The 21,054-nt window shown below is 36.7% G+C and overlaps 1 protein-coding gene across 1 annotated transcript in view; it reads left to right on the top strand.

The window, feature by feature from the left end:
• Window positions 1–3,625: 3,625 nt before the first annotated feature.
• Window positions 3,626–21,054, top strand: part of NOX3 (NADPH oxidase 3) — a 40,164-nt gene continuing 22,735 nt past the window's right edge. Inside the window, exons 1-6 of the mRNA XM_032184316.1 lie at window positions 3,626–3,670; window positions 4,342–4,437; window positions 4,657–4,767; window positions 6,560–6,644; window positions 15,883–16,028; window positions 19,030–19,211. Coding sequence (XP_032040207.1) covers window positions 3,626–3,670; window positions 4,342–4,437; window positions 4,657–4,767; window positions 6,560–6,644; window positions 15,883–16,028; window positions 19,030–19,211 — 665 coding nt within the window. The remainder of the gene's footprint in view (window positions 3,671–4,341; window positions 4,438–4,656; window positions 4,768–6,559; window positions 6,645–15,882; window positions 16,029–19,029; window positions 19,212–21,054) is intronic.

Below are 21,054 nucleotides of genomic sequence, written 5' to 3'. Positions count from 1 at the left end.
AAAACTATTTTAAAAGGAGAAATTTGCACTGTAGTTTCAAGAGCTTCCATCTCTCCACAAAAGTTGAATGGTTTATCAATTTTATTGTTCAGCTCCTTCACCATTCAGTGAAGACAAATATCCCTCTCACTTCCTAGACATTATAAGAAAATATTTTATAACCATAATGTAATGATTAGAGAACCCAAATCCTCATTTGGTATACTCTAATACAAAGTGAGTCTAATACACTCTGATACAACCAGCATGCAAATGATTGTTAGAAGGTCTGCAAAATTAGAGCACCCTGATCCTCTGGGTCACTTGTTTACCTGTTTATATTTATCCACCTCTTTATGTAGCATAGTGATGTTTATTGAATTCCTTGAGGTTACTAACAGACATAAAGACAAGAACACAAAGAAAACTATGAAAGGTCTACGGCAGAGTTCAGAGTCAACTGAAATTATTTTGCCTTTGAGAAACAAGGCATGCATATCTAATAGTAAAATTAGGACAGCCTAGCAAAATGAAATACATATAGGTATATGCATACAGTCTCATGATAATAATTAATTTGTCTTGTAAAGGGCAAGCACTGTTGAAAGTACTTTAAAAAAATTACTAACAACCTCAGACAGAGATTGCTGTCAAACAGAACTAACTGCAATACAGATCTGTAGCAGTAATTGATATAAACATTGACATTAATGTCGAGATAGTTAAATGGAAGAATTCAGCACCTCATAAACCTCTTTCCATGCAAAAACTGACCTTTCAAAGCTAATGACAGAGTTGCTTGTCTTTTCCATGGGAAGTTAGCATGCCCATCACTGCTTTTTCCCCAGTCTGCCAGAACAAACCTGTTTTCATCCTTATTCTATATACTTTTTAGGACAGTTTTATCTCATGATAATGATAAAACAATATAGAAATGAAACACAGCTAGTTCTTTAATCAATAAAATATCCTTTCTTGAGTCTTGTCTGAACAGTTTGTGCTAGAAATTGGCTAAGATAACCACAAATCAGTATAATAAAATGATGATGACCAGTTCCTTTGTAGAAAATGAAGCAATAAAGTGTTTTTGTTTTAGCATTATGTTTTTATTGATAGATACCATACTGAAGACCACACACGTTATCGTTATATATGAGAAAAAACATAGCTGTTTCAACAGACAAAAAATAAAGTGCAATTGATTCATTGGCTCCTTTAAGAGCACTGGCATCTGGACCACATGCACTTCAAAGTCTAATGCTGTACTGAGATGTGCTGCTTTGAAGTACAGCTGCTGATCCAGACAAATTTTGGAGCCTAAACCAGCATATGAATCTGCTGTACTCAGAAAAAAAAATCTATTTCAGATGCCAGTTTTGACTCATTTTAGAAAATTGCTGTCTGGATCGGCTGAACTTCAAAGCAGTACATCGCAGTGCAGCATTTCCCTTTGAAGTGTAGCTAATCCAGATAGCTTTTTTTTTTTTTTCTTTTTTTTTTTTTCCCTCCCCTTTTTTTAAAGTAGTTAAAATTGGCATCTGACCTTACCAGTATTTCTCCTCACTCTCTACACATTTTTCTTCCATTCTCCCTTATTTCCTTTTCTTCTGACCTCTGAGAAATACAGCAATACTTGTTATCTTGTTAGCTTCTGCATTATCAAAGCTACTATAAAGAGGGTGGTTTGGGGAATAGCCTCTATCAAGTCACATAATAGGCAATGGCCAAATAATGCACATGGCTTGTCACAAAAATTTATTGATAAAGAATTCATAATTATGCTATCTAGAAAAAATAAAGCTGAAAATAAATTTATTGTAAATGCTTGTATTCAAAATATTCATAATCATGTTTCCACGGTTCTGGTAACTCATATTTGTCATTAGTACTAGTTTAAAAAGTAGATGAGCTTAGTAGCAACTGAATTGAAAATAATAAAAATAAAAATAATGATTTTAAACTATATTGTCACCAAAAGGTCTTTGGGGTCAAGTCAGGAAGGCCTCAAGGAAATGGTTTTACTGGGTAAGGAAGGAGATCACAGGCAGAGTTTGCATAGCTTCGGGGAAGGGGTCCAAGGGCAAATGCAGATCACTCATCAGGACAGGACAGAAAAGGAGCTAAGACCAGGTCAGGGCCTTCCTGCAGAGGCTGTTGACCACATTTGAAAGCAGCCTGGGGGAGAAACCTCAGCTTCCTTCCCCCAGTAAGATCAGCTGCTGTCAGTTCCACAGTATAAGCAGAGCCAAGGGGAAGGGATTCCCCTCCGGAGAAGGGCAGAAAAGGCACTAAATTATTATTCTTTCTTAGCAAAGGAAAATCAGAAAATATGTTCTTCACAATGAATCAAATTATGGTGCTGGCCATTCAAATAACCACCTCCTAAAAAGTCCTGGACAGACTAACCTTATTCTCTGATAAACTGACCTGTCAAAAGGTTTTGATCTTCCTGATAGATACTGAGATCTCCTCACCCATTTTTGCAGGTGGCTCATTAAATCCTTGCTGGAACAAACCTCTGAGGAGAAGAAAATAGCTGAACATCCTCAGTACAAACTTGGCGGAACAGAAACATCTGGTTTTGTAAATAAAAACAAATCCTGGAAAAACGAGTAAACTCTAGCCCTGGACAGTATTGGTGTATTGCATTTGGAAGAGGCTTGTATTTCCTGAGTACCTTAAGTGCTGCCAAAGCCACATCAGCAGAGAAATTGTGGGAGCAGGGTCAGGAGCACATGAAGAGCCACCTGCCAGGCTGCTTTAGCCACACATGTGAGAAAGGGACACAGCTTTCCTAATCCCTTTGTACTCAGACCTCTGAAGTAGGCATCCTCCCCTTACCTCATAGATAACGGATGAAGGCAGCTGAAGTTTGTGAGGCTTGACAGGGAAGCCTGGGAGGAAATTACTTTTTGCTTCTCTCCTCCTAGAAGAGAGGGAAGGAAGCAGAATTTGTGTCCTTACACCAAAGAGTAATAGGAGAAAGTAACTGCGTATTTTTCATTGCAGTCAACTGAATGAAAAACTATCATGCATTTTAACATTACCATAGTCACAAGAAATCCAGATGAATGTTACAGGGGCACCCTTTATTCTGACAATTCCTGACTCCTGACTGGGTGGCTTTGCCATCTCCAAGTTTGTTTTGTTGTGTGGTGTTTTTTTTTTTTTGGTTGGTTGGTTGGGGTTTTTTAGCAGTTCTGAGTACAGTAATGCACAAATATGGAATACTCTCATTTGCTACTAAATTAGAAGACAAATCATGAAGAACTGTGATATTCTGCTCAAATTGAAAACAAACAAAAAAAAAGTGAAAGGAAAGAAAAAGCGAACAAGACAATATCAGTACAAGAGGACAATTTAGTGACAGCATCTCTCATTTGCTGAGAAATAACTTTGAGGAGAAGGACTGGACAATGACCAGCATTTTATTTACACAGGTCACAAGACACGTCATTTGGGTGATCTGCTCTTGTCGCGGAGTCCTTAATTAGAAAATTCCTAGAGAGCTCCTGCTCCCAGTAGGTGCTTATTAAAACCTAAAGACAAGAGGAGTTAGTCGAAAAGCCTGAGGAATGGATGGAGAACTCAGGTTACACTACAAGGCAAGAGTCAGCTGCTCATAGCATAGGAAGAGGCACTCAGGATGGCATGTTGGATTTTGAATGAAAAACTCTCGGTCCTGTTATTAGTGAGTATTTTTAGTACTAAAAAGAAAAGAAAAAAATAATTGGATATATATAAATATTTTAAGCTTGTTTAAAAGACATTTTATGGTTTGCTTACAGTAATACTCCCAAGCTAAATGTAAAACTTGCTATAAAATATTCAGCAGCCTTTTTATAACTAGTCTTAAAAACAATTTAAAGTCTTACTGTTTTATTTTTAATTATTTCTAAGTCCATATACATTACTCCTCAGATAAAGGTAACTGGGGTTTGGAATTGTGATTCAATTATATTCTGTATCATTTTCAGAGGCTTTGGTGAATGCATGGGGGGCAGAGAAAGGAATTTCCTTAGCTCCTAACTCCCTCCATTTCTGGAATTCTTTAATTTTAGCTTTTATTGCCTTTTTAGAGACCAGACTAAGCTCTGTGTTTAAGATCAAGTTTACCACCACACAGTAAATGTCATCTATATCCTCTGTTGGGGATGTGGGGATAAGGCTATAATCCTGCATTTGCTAAGATAACCTCATTCCAGCAGGCATTTGTGATTTCTATCATCTGTGATCAAGAGCTGCATTGCACACTGATTTTGAAGTATCTCTCAGATACTTTTCAAACTATAACCATAACCAGTTTTATATGCATTAAAAATACTCTAAATGTCACTAATCTGCAGCCTGTCTGCTTTGTAGTTGGTGTGGCTGGGATTGAATTTATATTTGTTTATTGATACCTTCTATTGGTATGAAGACGAAGATGCTTACATTTATACACGGATTATGCTGGGAGTAAGTACAAATTTGATTGTTAAAGTGCTCCACAAGAAGAATGTATGCATAGTCTGATTTTATTCACAGTTTTCATGATAGTATTTTTTTGATGCTTCAACAGTAATTTTCACATATAAAAGTATTATGTTACTGTAGTATTTCCTTTTCTTTTTTTTTTTTTTTTTTCTTACTGTACCAAACTTGTAATCTAATTTCTTTATAATGTTATATATACAGTCAACACTGGCTTGGGCAAGAGCTTCTGCAACGTGCCTTAATTTTAACTGCATGCTAATCCTGTTACCAGTCAGCAGAAATCTTATTTCATTCTTAAGAGGAGCAAACATTGTAAGTACCATTTCTCATATAGACATATTATCCTCCCCTTTTTACTTCTGTAGTTCAGCAATATTGTCCATATCAAACAATTTCCAAGGAACTTTAATTTTTGATAGACAAGTTTGTACATTGTTGCCTAGCTATTACCATTTAAATTGTCAGTATTCATGACCGAGGAGAAACAAATGGCTTATTTAACACAGCACTGAATGCAACACTGATTTTGGCAGCCACTGCATAGTATGGTGTCATGAAATGAAAAGTGAGGAGCTACAAAAAAGGGACATAAGAATGCAACTCGGACAAATGGAGACAATATGTATCCATCATGAGTATCCTGTGTAACTGCAAAGTGAAAATCAGTAAGAGGAAATGTACAGATAAATGTGTCACAAGGATAATAAGGAACATGTTTAAACCCTTTTGACTGAGTGGCCACCATTCAGGTCTTCCCTTCTTGTAAACATGAGTATTTGTAATTGAGTTGTCATCTGCTTACAGGCATTTACATTAACCTCAGCATTACACATAGGAAGTACTTATGGCTTTATCTCTACTAGCTATAGCTTCAGCTTGCAGTGAACTATTACAGTCACAGCAATTCCAATACCACAAGTTTAGATAAAAAATCACTGATCACTTCCTGACTCAAAGAACAATTGGAATTTAGAAATCATAGCATTAATTTATTCTACTGTGTTTGTTACTATTTTCATTTTTTTTATTTGTTTGTTTGTTTGTTTTCTTCAGAGCGCTGTTACATTTCAAATGGTCTTTAGGGGTTGGGAATTCATACTGTTTTATAATTTTTTGAGTGTAAGAGCTGAGAATTTAAGAAAAAAAATCTTCCTGGACTCCAGTTTGTGAATTATAAAATATTTCCATGCCCACTTAAATGCTGTTTAAGAACTTGGAGAACTGGAACTCCTCGCACAGATGATTAAAATTTTGATTTTCTGAACAATATTCTGCCTTTGGTAGGAAGCAGCTTGACTGGCTCCAGCAGAGTCAGCTCAGGGCTTGATCCAATGACCTTCCAAAAGTCATTGCCATCCCACGTGCTCCAAATTTTTGGATGATTTGTTAGTTGGGAAGCAACGTGGATCAGGATCATACATATCAGGATCTTTGGCATGGAAATTTTCCAGGCCAAATGAGCAATCCAGACAGCCAGCACACACCTCAGAAGTTGAGTTAGGCCCGCCAGTGCTGTCTAGGCTCCAGCAGAGCATGTTAGCTTTGGCTCACTGCAGCCCACCCTGGCCCCAGGTGGGTTCTGCACAGAGCCACCCAGCTATCCACCAGCATGCCAACATCCAGCACATCCTATAGTGGAAATATGGCTCAGCAATGCACAAGCATGCAAACACCCAAGGTCTAGACAGGCTCACCATCCTAGGGTCTGCATTTCCTGAAAGCAGCAAGAATGCTTTCATTGTAAGTTCTGAGCTTGCAAGCAGTGGTGGCCCAGCCTAGTTATGCACACAGATAGGTCTTGTGTTTTTATGCCAGCAAATGAGTTGTCAACCTAAATAAAACACATAAATGTCACAGAGAAAAGCAGCAGAGTTTTGCCCAACCTGATTTTGAGCCCCTCATAAACTGAATAGTTTTAAGAAAACATGGAGTGTTACTAAGCTGAAAACACACACTTAAACCCCAAAGTTTGAATCAGAACTTCCACCAAATTCCTTCAACATTAGACTTTAAAATGTACTGAACTCCTCTGTTCTCCTCTCCAGAATGTGAGTTGAAAGTAGTAATAGGAATGGTATAAAACAACTTTTGCTTTTTCACTAAGTGCTGTGGAGGAGCACTGAGGAGACAGCTTGACAAAAACATCATATTTCACAAGATGGTTGCCTATGGAATATCTGTAAATGCAAGTAAGCTTTCTTTATTTTACTTTGTTGTTCTTCTTTGCCTTTGAACTGTTTTGAATTTCACAGTGATTCTGTAGTCCCCATCTGCTCTGATGTGTGCTATTTTAGTGCAATCATTTGGTGACTGCAAATTTAAACAGGTGCTGGAGTCCCAGCTGATTAATGATTTGTAACCTTTTTTCTCTTTTTCTTTTCTTTTCTTTTCTTTTCTTTTCTTTTCTTTTCTTTTCTTTTCTTTTCTTTTCTTTTCTTTTCTTTTCTTTTCTTTTCTTTTCTTTTCTTTTCTTTTCTTTTCTTTTCTTTTCTTTTCTTTTCTTTTTTCTTCTCTTCTCTCTTCTCTTCTCTTCTCTTCTCTTCTCTTCTCTTCTCTTCTCTTCTCTTCTCTTCTCTTCTCTTCTCTTCTCTTCTCTTCTCTTCTCTTCTCTTTTCTTTTTTCTTTTCTTTTTTCTTTTCTTTTCTTTTCTTTTCTTTTCTTTTCTTTTCTTTTCTTTTCTTTTCTTTTCTTTTCTTTTCTTTTCTTTTCTTTTCTTTTCTTTTCTTTTCTTTTCTTTTCTTTTCTTTTTTCTTTTCTTTTCTCTTCTCTTCTTTTCTCTTCTCTTCTCTTCTCTTCTCTTCTCTTCTCTTCTCTTCTCTTCTCTTCTCTTCTCTTCTCTTCTCTTCTCTTCTCTTCTCTTCTCTTCTCTTCTTTTCTTTTTCTTTTCTCTTTATTTCCCATGAGAAAAGTTTGATTACAAATAAACTTTCAATTTGGGTAGTAACTACTAGTTGCCTTTTAGCTAATGCGACCAGCTTGTGTGTTCTTAATATTTGGTGTAAGTAACTTAAACTAAATCCCCACGAACAAATATTTGGGTAGATGAAATAGCATTATAGTCTGAATTCCTAAGGAAATGGTGTTTAAAAGTCACATTGTTCATCTGTCCACTGCTGCATCCTCTTCTTCTTCTATAGCTTTCCATTCAGGTAATACATTTTGTCTGACTTTGAGGCAAGCAACTGTCTCAAAAATATTACATTCCTAAATATTTTTTAAAAATAGGTTACGGGTAAAGGGAACTCATTGCCCCTATGAAGGAAAACCTGTATTTTGAGATCCAAAGTTTTCTGTCCTGCTTGTTCTTGTGACTATTCATCTACAGGTGTTCATTCACCTGGCTGGGAAGAAGACACAGTACTCTCCTGTTCCCTAAATGGTTAAAATACCTGCACAGGACTGAAGTTTGGAGGAATTTAGACTGCATATGGGGAACAGGTGATAACATGGGAAAGAGCAATATGCAGAGAAGAAAGAACAAATGGCAACATAAGAAGGACATAAGCACATAGAGATGGAGAGGTATTTAGGTCAGACAGCATTGTTGTCTTAGAAAAAGTGAAGAAGACACGGGAGTTAATCAGGATTATTTACAATCATAATACATTGGAGGGTAAAAGTTCTACCCCCAGGCTGTCAGGTGGATCTTGGTCCCAATATTCTTTTCATTCTGTATTTAGGAGTTTCTTTCCTTTGCATATATGGACAGTCAATATCCCCATGTAGAGAGAAAAGAGTCTGGCATCAGGATTGTTATCAGGAACCAACAGCTAAAATTTGGCCTTTGTATGTAGCATTAAAGAATTCAGAGGGGAAGGTTGGAGGATGAAAATGTGCATCCTATAGTACATTATGATGATTTACTTATCTGTCATGTCCATTCATCTATCAGAATTCAGTTTCAGCATATAGCAGATTCCTACAGAATGCAACATTGCTTCTCTAATTAACAAATCAACCCAGGAATGTAAATTAACCAGCTCCTACTTGGTGTATAATTTGTCATGCTCCAAAAAGAAAGCAAAACTGCACAGTCAAAGCCTTTATGTTTTGTGTGTGTGTTTGTTTGTTTGTTTGTTTTGTTTTTTACTTTGTTTTTTTATATTCATATAAAAATGTTTGTTAGTGCACTATGATGGACAGTTTTGGAAGTGTAAGTCTATCATAAAGGTGATTACATTATAGCCTCAGTATTTCCAAGAAAAAAACAATCAAGCAAACAAAAACAACAACAACAAAACAGAGTTCATATAAAATATCAGAAAACACCACTATTTAATTTAGTTACTCTCTAGAGAGAAATTGAATGTTAGTAGTTTTTGATTGTTTTGTTTGTTTGTTTGCTTGCTTGCTTGTGTTATTTTTTTCCAAAATATAAAATGGACAAACAGTTGATGAGATAATTGAGGAAGAAAACCAAATACAGGGAAATTTGATGAAAAAAAAAGACAACTCATGAACTCATGCTTCTCTAATGGATACGTTGAAAACGAGTATCTTACCTGGGAAAACACTACATCATGACACCAAGACAGCCTTGGTTAAAGAATGACCAGAAGCTCAGTTGTCCAAAATAAATTTCAAATCTATTAAAAATAATGATAATAATAATAAATCAATCTACAACACATATTGTGAAAGAAAACCAGCATTTCTTCTTTCAGAGAAAAGAGGTACCCACAAGTATATGGAGTCCCTTTTAAAAAAGTGTAACAATATTAAATTGATGTATAAGTAGATGCTATTTTTTTCTCAACTGACACATTATTTATCCAGGTACTACCAATATTGCCTTTTGTTATACAGAAGCATAGTCAACTCCTATTAGACTATTGCAATTTAGTAATTCTTAGTTAAGTGAGTGTTCTACCCTGTATGATCAATAGCTTAAATGTGGCAGCAAGTTAAACCAATTTGCAGATCAGATCAGTAAGCTTATCCTCACAATATAAAATTGTAGACTTCTTTATTGTTAAAGTAACATGCATTCATCTCAGCTTGCCAGGTGGTGTTATTCCAGCATATTTATTCAATAGTGTGCTAAAAATAGTCAGCATGACGTTAGTATTGTCTGGCTTCTAGCAGTCAGCCAGCTCAGCTGAGGTGTGCGTGGCCTTGGAAAAAGTACATCTGTATCTTTAATTTTTCATCAACTCTAATACAAAGTCAAGATCGGGCTTTAATTGGTCAGGTCATAAAGGGATATAATTAGAGACTAGTGGAAGAAGAAAGTTGGAGGGAAGAGAGGGTAAACAATGCTATCTATAATCAAGGGCATCGTTGAAAATTCAGTAAAGGGAATTCTGCTTAGTTTGGCTTCCTGCATCCTGCATGCCTGTCTATGATAAGAGCTGTCTGGGAGTTATTCACCCACTAATAAATCTTCCTTATGGACCTGTAATTCTGCTAGAATAAAATCATTGTTTCATGCACTCAGTTTGATGAGTGCAAATCATTCTATACTTTCTAATTCAAAAAGGGATTTTGCGGTTGAGAGACAACAAACTGAACCTAAAGATATCTACAATAGATAGTAAATAACATTTTGTACAACTCCTTTTTCTCACTGTTTTGTCACTGTCATAAGAACATATACTTATACATTTTATGAAGCCAGCACTGTTGGGGGAACTTTTTTTTTTACTTTGGCATACAGTGCATGTTTTGAAGAACAATCCATTCCTTGTATGGTTTTGATGCTTGCAGAAAGGTTATACAGATATATTGCTGCAACTGTGTTTGAATTATGAAACGAATAATGCTTAAGCAATTAAGGGAAAGTAGGGGAAGGACAGAAGGTTTCTTTGTAGTTTGTCTGTTTGAAATGGTGGTTCCTGTTCCTTAGAAATTCCCATAGTACATTTTTATTTAAAAATCTGCTAAATGCAGACAGAAATACAGTGATATCAGATGTGTTTGTCTTCTGACAAGATCTTAGCTATCTACAATTAAAAAATAAAAATAAATGGGAAACCTTTCAATTTTTAACCATTGTTTGATAGCGATTCCTATGTGGAGGGCTCTGGTGATCTGAGTAATATTTTTTTTGTGTAAACTAGGAAATTTTCAGGAAAATAGACTCTTATCTTCAAAAGAAGTTTAGCTGATATCTCAGTATTGTGCTTCCAGAAATTGCAGAAAATCAAATTTCCATTGTGTTTTTTTTGTTGTTGTTGTTGTTTTTGTTTGTTTGTTTATTTGTTTTCAGTCAGATTGTTTAGCTCTAGACCTAGTGCAAATACTAGGAAGAAAAATATATTAAAGATTATAAGCTTCCATCTAAGATAAAAACAAGTCCAAGTCAAGCTCTCATTTGATGTTTACAACCACTAAAAAATAAAAATCTAATGCAAGCTCATGTGTGGTCACTCATGTACTTTTAACATAATCAATACTTTTTTGATCCACAAAGACAGCACAAAGCTGAATTAAATGTTGTCTGTAACCAGAAATGGCATAAGGCACTGAGTTTCAAAAGACTACAGTTTTGGTCAGGGGCAGAATTGCCTGTGTTTGTCTTAGGTTCCTGCAGAGCTGGTCTCTTCACTGTGGTCATAAAGGCCAGGATCTGACCCTTTGACCATGATGGGCTGGTTAACCAAAACATTTAACTGCTAGCAGCAAGCTTCATTTTGATTACTACCCTGTACAGGCATGCAGAAAATGACAGAGAGAAATGTTGTCCTCAGATAAACACATGCAATTTCTGTTTGGTTCAATGAAAGTTGTGCATGCTTCACTGAAGGCACAATTGGCTGAATAAGACTAGCTAAATTGACCAGACTTTCAAGATAATTTAATTACTTCTCTTTGTATTTAAGAATATATACAGTAAACACCATGCTCTAATAGCAACACTTTCCCTCCCCCACTCTTTCCAATAAAACCTTTTATTTGATCTCAGAGGTGGACTGCATAGAACATCTCAGGGTCAAATACAAATTAATGCCTGTTAAGTGCTTCAGAGGTTCCAGATGTTAATAACAACAGTTGATATCCTTCAGTCTTCATGCACTGATAAAAAAAAAAAAAAAAAAAAAAAAAAAAACACTTTGTTTAAATGATTACATGATTTTTCTGTACTTTATAATTAGTCATGCAGAATGTGGAAAACATTGAACTGAAAATCCTAAGATGTAGTACCTGATACTTTGCTCTCATGATTAGCTTATCTAAGCAGTGCAGGAAAAAAAAAATGCACACACACACACAAAGACAAAAAAAATGCTGTAAACTCAGATTTCAGAAATTTGCATATTAGTTTTGGAATTACTTGGTAATTTCTATATACTGCAGATGCAAAGGACCTTCAGAAAGTATACTTTTGGGAAGTAAAATATTTTAGTTAATGGCAATGTATTCAGTGCCAGATTTTTTAGTCTGTTACAATTATTGTATACTAAATGAACCACATTGAAAATGGAATTAGATCTTTGCATTACTCTTACCATTCAGCTATAATTCACTTTTAGACTGAATCGTTTTTTCCTAGCAGCACAAAAAAACAACACCAGAAATATTAATCTAATGACACTCAAGGCAAAATTTAAGATGATGTGTGATTGAAGTAAACCAATATATTCAGTACATTAGCTTGAATATCAATATTTTTCATTATATCATTATATTCTATACATCAATAGCTTCTACAGAATACATGTAGGTTGCAGACAAGGCTTATCCTTTTCATTCCATAAGTCTTCCACACTTGCAATACCCTCTACCTGACAGATGAAAGTTTGAGAGAATATTCCTCAGAAGGGAAATGGGGTAAGTCCCTAAGAAGAGTGTAGGATGATGTTTTCATTGACAGTAAAGCAGTAAAGCAGAACAATATGCAGCTGGGAAAAAAAGAAAAGTAATAATAATAATAATAATAATAATAATAATAATAATAATAATAATAATAATAATAATAATAATAATAATAATAATAATAATAAAGTAAAACCGTGTCTTTTAATAGCCTACAGAAAAATTGTGCTAGGTTAATGAGCAGATAACAGATTTCTTCTTCCAGGGATAAGTTGCAACATGATTGACTTTCTATATATCTTAGGTAGAGACCTTCTTGGGAAGTGATATCTATTCAGCCCACAGGATTTTATTTATTTATTTGTTTGTTTGTTTGTTTATTTTGCGCAGGATTACAAATACTTTGTTAAGAAGCATGGACCTCTATTGTTCAGGAAGAAAGTACCACTTCATCTCATTTTAGGCACTCAACATGTAGTAGGTAACACAGAGTTTTCTGTTTCTGCTGATGTGACTAGACATCACTGCAGTTTGAGGAAAGTGCACAATTTGGCAGCTTTTTAAACAACAGAAATGTGTTCATTTTGCATGAAGACTTCACAATGTGCAATATCCATTCTTCATAGATTTAGATATTTTGAAGGCAAAAGAAAATATATCATATTATGAACACAGATTCAAACCTCCAAATCTAGTCAATGTTTCTATTCTTAAGTGAACAAGTCCAAAACCTGCAGTTTAGTTGCTGCAGGGAGCCCTTGGAAAGACAATGTTTTGGATCATAACTGTGTGAAATTCATGTTGTCTCAAGGCTGTGGTGACTATTTACACTATGCCAGAGTTATAAAGCCCATCCTGCAGGGATAGGGAACAAGAAGTACAAGTACCATTACTGATTCCTCCACTAATCACTTGCAGATGCCAAGATAAAACTCCTTGATGGAAGTCCACTCAGAGATTCACTGTCATGGCTTCCCAACCTTGGATTTTTTTTTTTCTACTCCTTACCATGGTCAGGTACAGGACTACAAGCAGCATACAGCTCCACAACTTCAGTCCCACCTTCCAAGTGAGCTTTTTCAGATGTCAGAGAAATCAGGTCTGCATCAAGCAATGAGTTGGTTCCCTTCCAGCTGGATCTGATAACATCCTTACCAGGCCAAAACATCTGTTCAGAAAGGAGCTCCACATAGGAACAACTCCTTCCTCCCCACTCTGCATTTAAAAATGCTGTTACGCTTAAATACATAAACAATGTTTATATACTGCTTATATATCAGTTGTACTCTTGGGAACAGATTGCCACAGCCCCCACACAGCTGCCACCTAAACCCTGCAGCTTGGAGCCTCTCAGGCATTTGGGTTCTGACAGTCTGCATCCACACGTCTCCCTCCCTGTTTGTGGTCTCATGCAATCTTCCAGCATACCGAGGGCATGGCTGCAGCAAGCACCTCAAGCCTGGTGGTGGCCAGGCTGTTTTACATGCAATGCCTAATACCTAATGATGTACACAGGACATGCTGGGTCACCAAGCCTAATATCCTTTAAAGTCACATCACACATTTTATTTTATAAAATGAGCCTAAAAGCTGCTTAGATTGCTTGATCCCTTTATCCAGTTTATTGAAAGGTTATTTTAGAGTTTCATTCCTGTGATGGCTTGAGCTTGTCTTCTAATTTCCAGTCTCATTTTATATCTGTGCAGTTTACACCTTTTCGGATTCAGTCTACACACTGCTGAAGCTATTCTAGTTTGTGTGAATTCATTATTCATTGAAACAAAGATTCAGAAAAAAATGGGGGCTTGATGTTGTATTGTGGATGCTCAGGATATTCACTTGGGATGACAATAAATAGGTGATTATTTTTATTAAGGGTTTCTTCAGAAATGGCTCACAAGAGAATAACCAGTGAACCTGGTGACTAGGTGCTTTGGTTTAAGTTCCTACTCTTAGTTACATATAGTAAGGATTTAAAAGTAGGTCTTTCACTTAAACTAACATTCATTTTGTATGACACAACCTTTTGCATGACAACCTGACAGTCAATCAGAGTGTGTTTGGAGCAACCAGTGCTTTAGCGGATCCCATCAGAACAGAGTGTAAATAACCTCTCTCCAGCCTGGACAGATGCTGTTGGGAGGCAGAGTGCAATATTCCACCTTTTTGCACTAGATGCTTCAAGCACTTCCATGGCCAGCATCCTGCCTTAACTTGTATTCCCATGCCTTTAGCACTTTCCACATGTTGTGTAGGAGCTGCATAGGGAGTGAGAGAGCTCATTAAGTGAATAGACATCTAAAAGAATTGGAATACCAAAATCCTTAAGCATTAAACCCTGTTTACAGCTATAATTACACAATGACTAGTGCAGTAAGGTATTACTTTTGTGCAAGGAGTAACGATTAAAAAGGGGGAAAGAACAAAAAAGGGAAAGGGAAAGGGAAAGGGAAAGGGAAAGGGAAAGGGAAAGGGAAAGGGAAAGGGAAAGGGAAAGGGAAAGGGAAAGGGAAAGGGAAAGGGGAAAAGAAAAAAAGGAAAAGGAAAAAAAAACTATTTTAAGAGAATATTGTTCAGGGAAACAGATCGTATTTGTTTTGCTGCAAATACTGCTTTTTAGGTAGGTTTTTTTTGATGGTCAGGGACAGTAAAAGGTAAACAGTGAAGGAGGGATGGTGATGGGAAACTAATTATAAAATCTAGAAATAGTGTATCCTAATAGCTCTACTGTAAACACATAATTGTTTTTCATTGTTTTTTTCATCCTTCAGCATTTAATACTTTGACTTAATTACAACTTTCCTGTAATGGATTTGAGAATCTCTCATACTGAAAATTGTGAAACCCTACACCTAGCATGATTATGACTTTATCTATGTTAGCCAATCATAAAATAAAGTATTCCTTTTCCTCTTTTGAAATTATCATCTTCCTACTCAGGAAAGGGATTATGAGAGAGTTCTTACTTCACTCAGACATTTTTCTAAACTGGCCATTTGCTATCCCTTTTGGGAGCAGGCCAGAAGTAGAGGTGATATATTATCCTCAGGGCAAATCAGAGTTAATCCTGTGATTCAGACCTCTTCCTTAAAATCATAGTTCCTGTGGGTTTCCCAAGCTCTACCAGCATAATGTGATACTGTATCTGCTTGGCTTGTTGATAAGGGTAGATTTTGAATGCGTCTCTTAAATCTTCTTATTTCAAGCTGCAACATAGTCTGTGCCTAAAATGGACAAGGTAGAGTCTTGTGAACCAAAGTTAGACCTTGACACTTCTTAGTCTATAAATTTAAAAAAATTTAAAGTCTATAAATTTTAAGTCTATAAATTAAAAAAAAAAAAAAAAGTATTTTAATTAGTTTGTTTCATACTTTTTAAAAAGAGAGGCAACTGCCTTTATCTCATCTCTCAAGAGGTTCATCTTCAATGACACCAAAGCCTGCAGGGCACTTGACTGTAAACATGGGAGATGACCATGGAACTTCTCTCCAGTTTGAAGCAGTTGCAACTTATGAAACATATATAAGATCAAATTTTCAGTTTATTCTATGCAATGCTCTCGATCCGTGCACAGGCTTTTCAAATAGCCTGGAGTGTGCTTAATGAAGCTCCTTCTGGTGCAGCGGACACACACAAGCGTGTCTAATTTTGCCCCATTCTTCCCTAATGTAGCCATCCATATTGTTGCCCACTTGATCAACATTGAGCGGTATCATAACAGCCAGTCAAAGGAAGCAGGGGAGTTACAGAAAAAACTTTCTGGCCTTGGCAAAAGCCCAAATGAAAGCTACTTGAACCCAATAAGAACCTATGAAATGGTAAGCTGCCACTTTTTGGTTTTCCTCATGAAAAAAATTTCCTCTGTGGATTCTATTGTTGGGAAAACTATATTTCAAAGCCTTTTAACCAGAGCGAGAAGGTGCTGCCAGAGGTTAACCTCAATTTCAGCTGAAAACACTTACTCAGAGCTGCAATTTTCAGGTTACTAAGCTCAAAGAAATGTCTATAGTATTTTAATTAGTTTGTCAGGAGACAGCTGGGAGGGAGGGTAAGGAGTGTCATGAATAGTAGACAATGAAACAAACCTGCAAGGAATTTAAAAAACTAAAGTAAACTATAAATATATAGAGCTAACACAACTTCTCTTTCTCTTTTTCTTTCTTCCTCCTTCTAGAAAAAGAAGTAAAAAACAAAGGAAATAACACCAATAGTACATAACACTTCTTTCATTGTTGTTACTTGCCTCTCCCCATGTGTTATCTTCCCAGTCTGGGGGTTGGTTCTACCCTATTACGTGTAGAGTGTGGCTGCCCAGGGAAAATAATAAGCAACATCCAGAGGCTTATTGTCTATGGGAAGCACTATATCCTATGCACTGGGAAGCTAGGGACAGTGTGTGCAAGACTGCAAATAAATGGGTGTGCTTGCTCTCAGCATGGGTGGAGATCTTTCTTAAAGACTCATGAGGTAAAGAGGAACGCAGTCTTTCTGCAGTGCATAAGTGTAAAACATGCAAAAGTTGCTCTGCTTTTTTCCTTATTCCATTATACTGTACATCAGATGCTATCTGTTTCCTTGTGTACATTGCTGTATGCTGTATGCCCTGCCAAGAATCCCATATGTATTGCTTCTGTTCTTGAGGAAATTCCTGCATATCTAGCATATAGTGAAGGCTGTTTGAACATCCTGAACTGGGGGCCTTTCAATCAGAAACAAAGTGAGATGATGGCTGGACAACCATCAAAGGATTTCATAGTGCTTTTCAGTTACAAGGCATTTTGTCCTGTTTTTTCTCCAGTTTAGATAACGTGACTTCTACATCTTTCTAAACAAACAAATAAACAGTTCTTAAGTTTGAAGAAAAGGAAACAAATCAAGTCTCAAGAGTATGATGTCTTGATGTTAGTGCTGAGAAAATAGCCAAAGCAGAACCGTGAGCAAGGACAAAGCTGCCTAGTCTCTTAAATACTTGGTGCCCATTCTCACCACTTACACTTGAAATGTAAAACATAGGAGAGCTCACAGTACTGAATGGCAACCTACTGCCTTCTAGTACACATTTTTTTCTTCACTAAGTCTTCCCATGGTAATATTATTGATAGGTAGGCTTCTAATTAACATTAAGGTCCTAAGTACCCTTGAGAAGGAAAGCTAGCATTTTCTGAGATTCTTTCCCAGATTTTTCATAGCAATAGACTCCACAATTACTTTCTAATTTACAGCCTAGATTATACTCTAACCTCTAATGATTATATTTCTTTTATCTCACACTTCTGTCTTAGTACCTATACTCAGAATTAATAAATTATGAAGGAAAGCAAAGAAAAGATTTCTTCTAACTTCAAAGAAAGTTCTGAGAACAACAATTCAGGTTTCTTTTTCTGTTCCATTTTAACCCTCCAGTGGTGATGTACTAAGTGTCTTTGACATTTTTCCTTGTTTCATCTCAACATTCAACTAGCCACTGTAGTGGAAATTTTCAAAATATCACCTAGATCAATCCTGTTAACATGTAGAAGAATCTGAATACACTCTTCACAGGCACCAATTTGAAAATGTGCCGTGTGCTGTCAAGTGTGAACATTTGAAAGAATGATTTTACTGTAAAAAGTGACTGTAAAAATGACATTGTGGAATTTTATCACTTCTAGTATTTCCATATCAGATGAGTGCACTTTGAAGCACAATATGTGTTATTTTTTTTTTCTTAGGATATTAAGCTGTAGAACCAACTCACAATCCAGTAGGCATGCTCAATTCCCTCATTCTTTCACATCAGTCCCAGAAAAACAGATATATATATATGCTTTGCAGGCCAAGTAGAGACTTAATTTACACTCTGCTGGCATATTTAGCTTGAGTCTCATCTTGTGTGTGAGATTTTTACTGCTGTTCTTCATGATTTGCACTTTCTGAGATCAGCATCTGACTGTTGTATTCAAAATACATCTTCATTCTCACTTCAGTTTATTTTGGGGGGTTTAGACAGATGTAACAGACTTGTGCTGATGTCTGTGAGTCATGAACAAAAAAGGAACCTGATGTAGCCCAGAATATTAATGTTTCAGTGCTGACAAGCAAAAAAATGTGAATATGCATATAGGCATAAACATGTCTTTCAAAAAAAAAGTTAATATTATCCAATGACTGTACAGGTAAATGTAAGGAACAAGTAAATGTAAGGAACAGGTAAATGTAAGGAACAAGTAAATGAGATATGCTGTTTAAGTAAATGAGAGCATGCCATTTTTATGCACCATTTCAGGGCTGCTAAAAACTCACAGACTGAGATAAAAAGAACCACAGGAAAGCCCCACACTTTGCAGGTGTCTTAGCACCTCACTTTATCACCCTCACATGAATAGGACAGTTTGTAGTGTTGTTTTGGTTATTACATCTCTAGGCTTAATCTTCTCTTTTCTCTAATCTGTTTCCTTTTTTTTTTTTTTTTTTTTTTTTTTTTTTCTGAGACACTTTTGCATGAGATAAATAGATAAAAGTACAACTGAGACTGCCTAATTTCCTCCTTTTAATTCTTGAAACAAATAAGTTGAAGCAAACATTTACACATCTGCTTGGGATAAACCCGAGTAGAAATAGAACAGGGGGACGTTTTTCCATGTTCTTCTACAGTGAAATTGAAGTTTGCCTTACCTGTGTATCTTTTTATGTTGTTGTCGTGGTTTTTTTTTCATATGCTGAAAATATATTGTAGAATTTGATTTCTTATGTAATAGTCACCTCAGTAACAATATTAACAGTGAAAATAGTAGTAACAACACCAACAATAGTAATAGTAATAATATATGCTCGTTCTAGAACACAACAGGAGAGGTGCTGACCACCATAGCTGGAGTAACTGGAGTTGTGATAACTGTGGCTCTTGTTTTGATCATGACTTCATCCACAGAGCTCATCAGAAGATCATGCTATGAGGTGTTCTGGTACACCCACCACCTCTTTGTGGTTTTCTATATTGGTTTAATAATCCATGGTATGGGGTAAGTATCTGCATGAGCATGGGGTATGTGTACACAGTTTGAGATGAAACACAATTCAAATCTTTCATTCTGCGCTTTTCTATTAACAAACTGATGGGATCTTTGCTTGGAGACAGATTGCAAAATGAAAACAATTTGAAATTAAAGCACACCACTTTTCTGAGGACTTTTCTGTGTTTTAATTCTGTCAAACACTCTTCTGGCATCTACCTTTCTTATGACCTGCAGCTTATCAACGCATCAGCCTGAATGAACTTTTATCCCTGAGAATTGGGGCCTTCATGGGCTCAAATTAATAAGGAGTAGTCCTTATGCTCATAGCTCTTGAGAGGCACTTCCAAGAGAGTTTGTACAAACTTGCCAGGCTTTCAGCACTTCAGCTGCTCAGAGGTGAATGTTCCTGTGCACAACAATCTCTTTTGCATCCATAAATATAAAGTGATTCTGCCCCTCTTTCACTGTGGCAGAAGGAATCCCAAATTTCATCACTGCAGTAACAGTAGGCACTACACTATGAACCACGGTCGTTCTCCAGTCTTAAGCAACTCAAGGTTAGAACTAGCCCAGTCAGGTGGCTTTTATGGAGAGAAATGACTGCCGGGTCACTGGTGGTCTCCCACTCAGCATGGGAGAGAGGTCCATCCTGCTGGTACAGGGCTCCTGGTTCTCATGCTGAGGAACAGCATGTTGGGAGAGCCTCCCCAGGAAACTCAGGGGTTGATAAATCATGTGTACAGTGTGAGAGCAAGAAGACTGGTAATTAAAACATTTTCATCTTCTGTTTCCAGTTCCACTGACATCTTACCCTTCCTCTCCCTTGTGCACTTCCCCTCATTTCCCTTTTTTATTTCTCTGTAATAGCATTATTATGAATCTCCAGCAGTGCATCTACATTCTTGTAATTCAGATAGGGAGTGCCGTTTTGAGGCAAATCTCATGTTCTTCTTCACTTACTATGTTTTGTTTCACATTATTGCACAACCTCAGACTGTAAAGTGTGGAGTGTTTGGGGATGAAACTATACCAACAGGCTTGTCTCTGTGGTCCAAGCACTAAGAAATGATCTGTTCATGTGACAGAACTAGACCTAGTCCAAAGTCTTTGGTAATGCTAAGACATGTACAGTGTAAGGCCTTCAACAAAAAGTGCTTTGTTCTATAGATTTTTTCCTGCTGACTGCCTAGTGTACACATGACCTCAAGCTCTTGTAATGCTTTTCAGATCTAAGGGCAGTGTCACCTGGTGTGATGACAATATGCTTTTATGTCCATTTCATAAAACATTCAGGTGGTATTGCCCAACTCCAAAGCACGTGCAGATCATCACCCTTTGACACACAGGAATTTGTTAGCCCCCACCCAGTCTGTGCATGTCTACTTCCACGAGGTACATGGAGTCACCATGGGACAGGTAACAGACTGGTTCAGTGCTTTGAGGTCTGTTACTTTTCCCATCTTGCTACTTTTCCTTGTGATTTCCTTGTGATTGTGAAGTGTGAAGGCCACACTTAGTTTGGCCTTGAGGGTTTCTGACATTAGCCTAATTAATTAGTCCCAAGTTTCAGAGTCATGGATGCAAATACATGCTGTAAACTATATACTGGCCTGATTAAAAAACACCCCCCAGTTCTCACCTTTAAATCTTTAAGAATCCTATTTCAAACAACTACAATGGACCCTTCAGAACTCTTTGGCATTGTATGCTCCCTCTACCTAGCCAGCTGATTGACATTTCCCAGCAATAGATTTCCCTGAAAAGGGGACACTCATTTAGCAGCTCTGCTAACAGTATTAGATGAATCTGATGCTTGCACCAACTGGCGAGTGCACTGCAACGGAGCAGC

The sequence above is a fragment of the Aythya fuligula genome, chromosome 3 (assembly GCF_009819795.1).
Source record: "Aythya fuligula isolate bAytFul2 chromosome 3, bAytFul2.pri, whole genome shotgun sequence".
Taxonomy (NCBI): domain Eukaryota; kingdom Metazoa; phylum Chordata; class Aves; order Anseriformes; family Anatidae; genus Aythya; species Aythya fuligula.
This window is presented reverse-complemented; position numbering and strand designations above follow the sequence as displayed.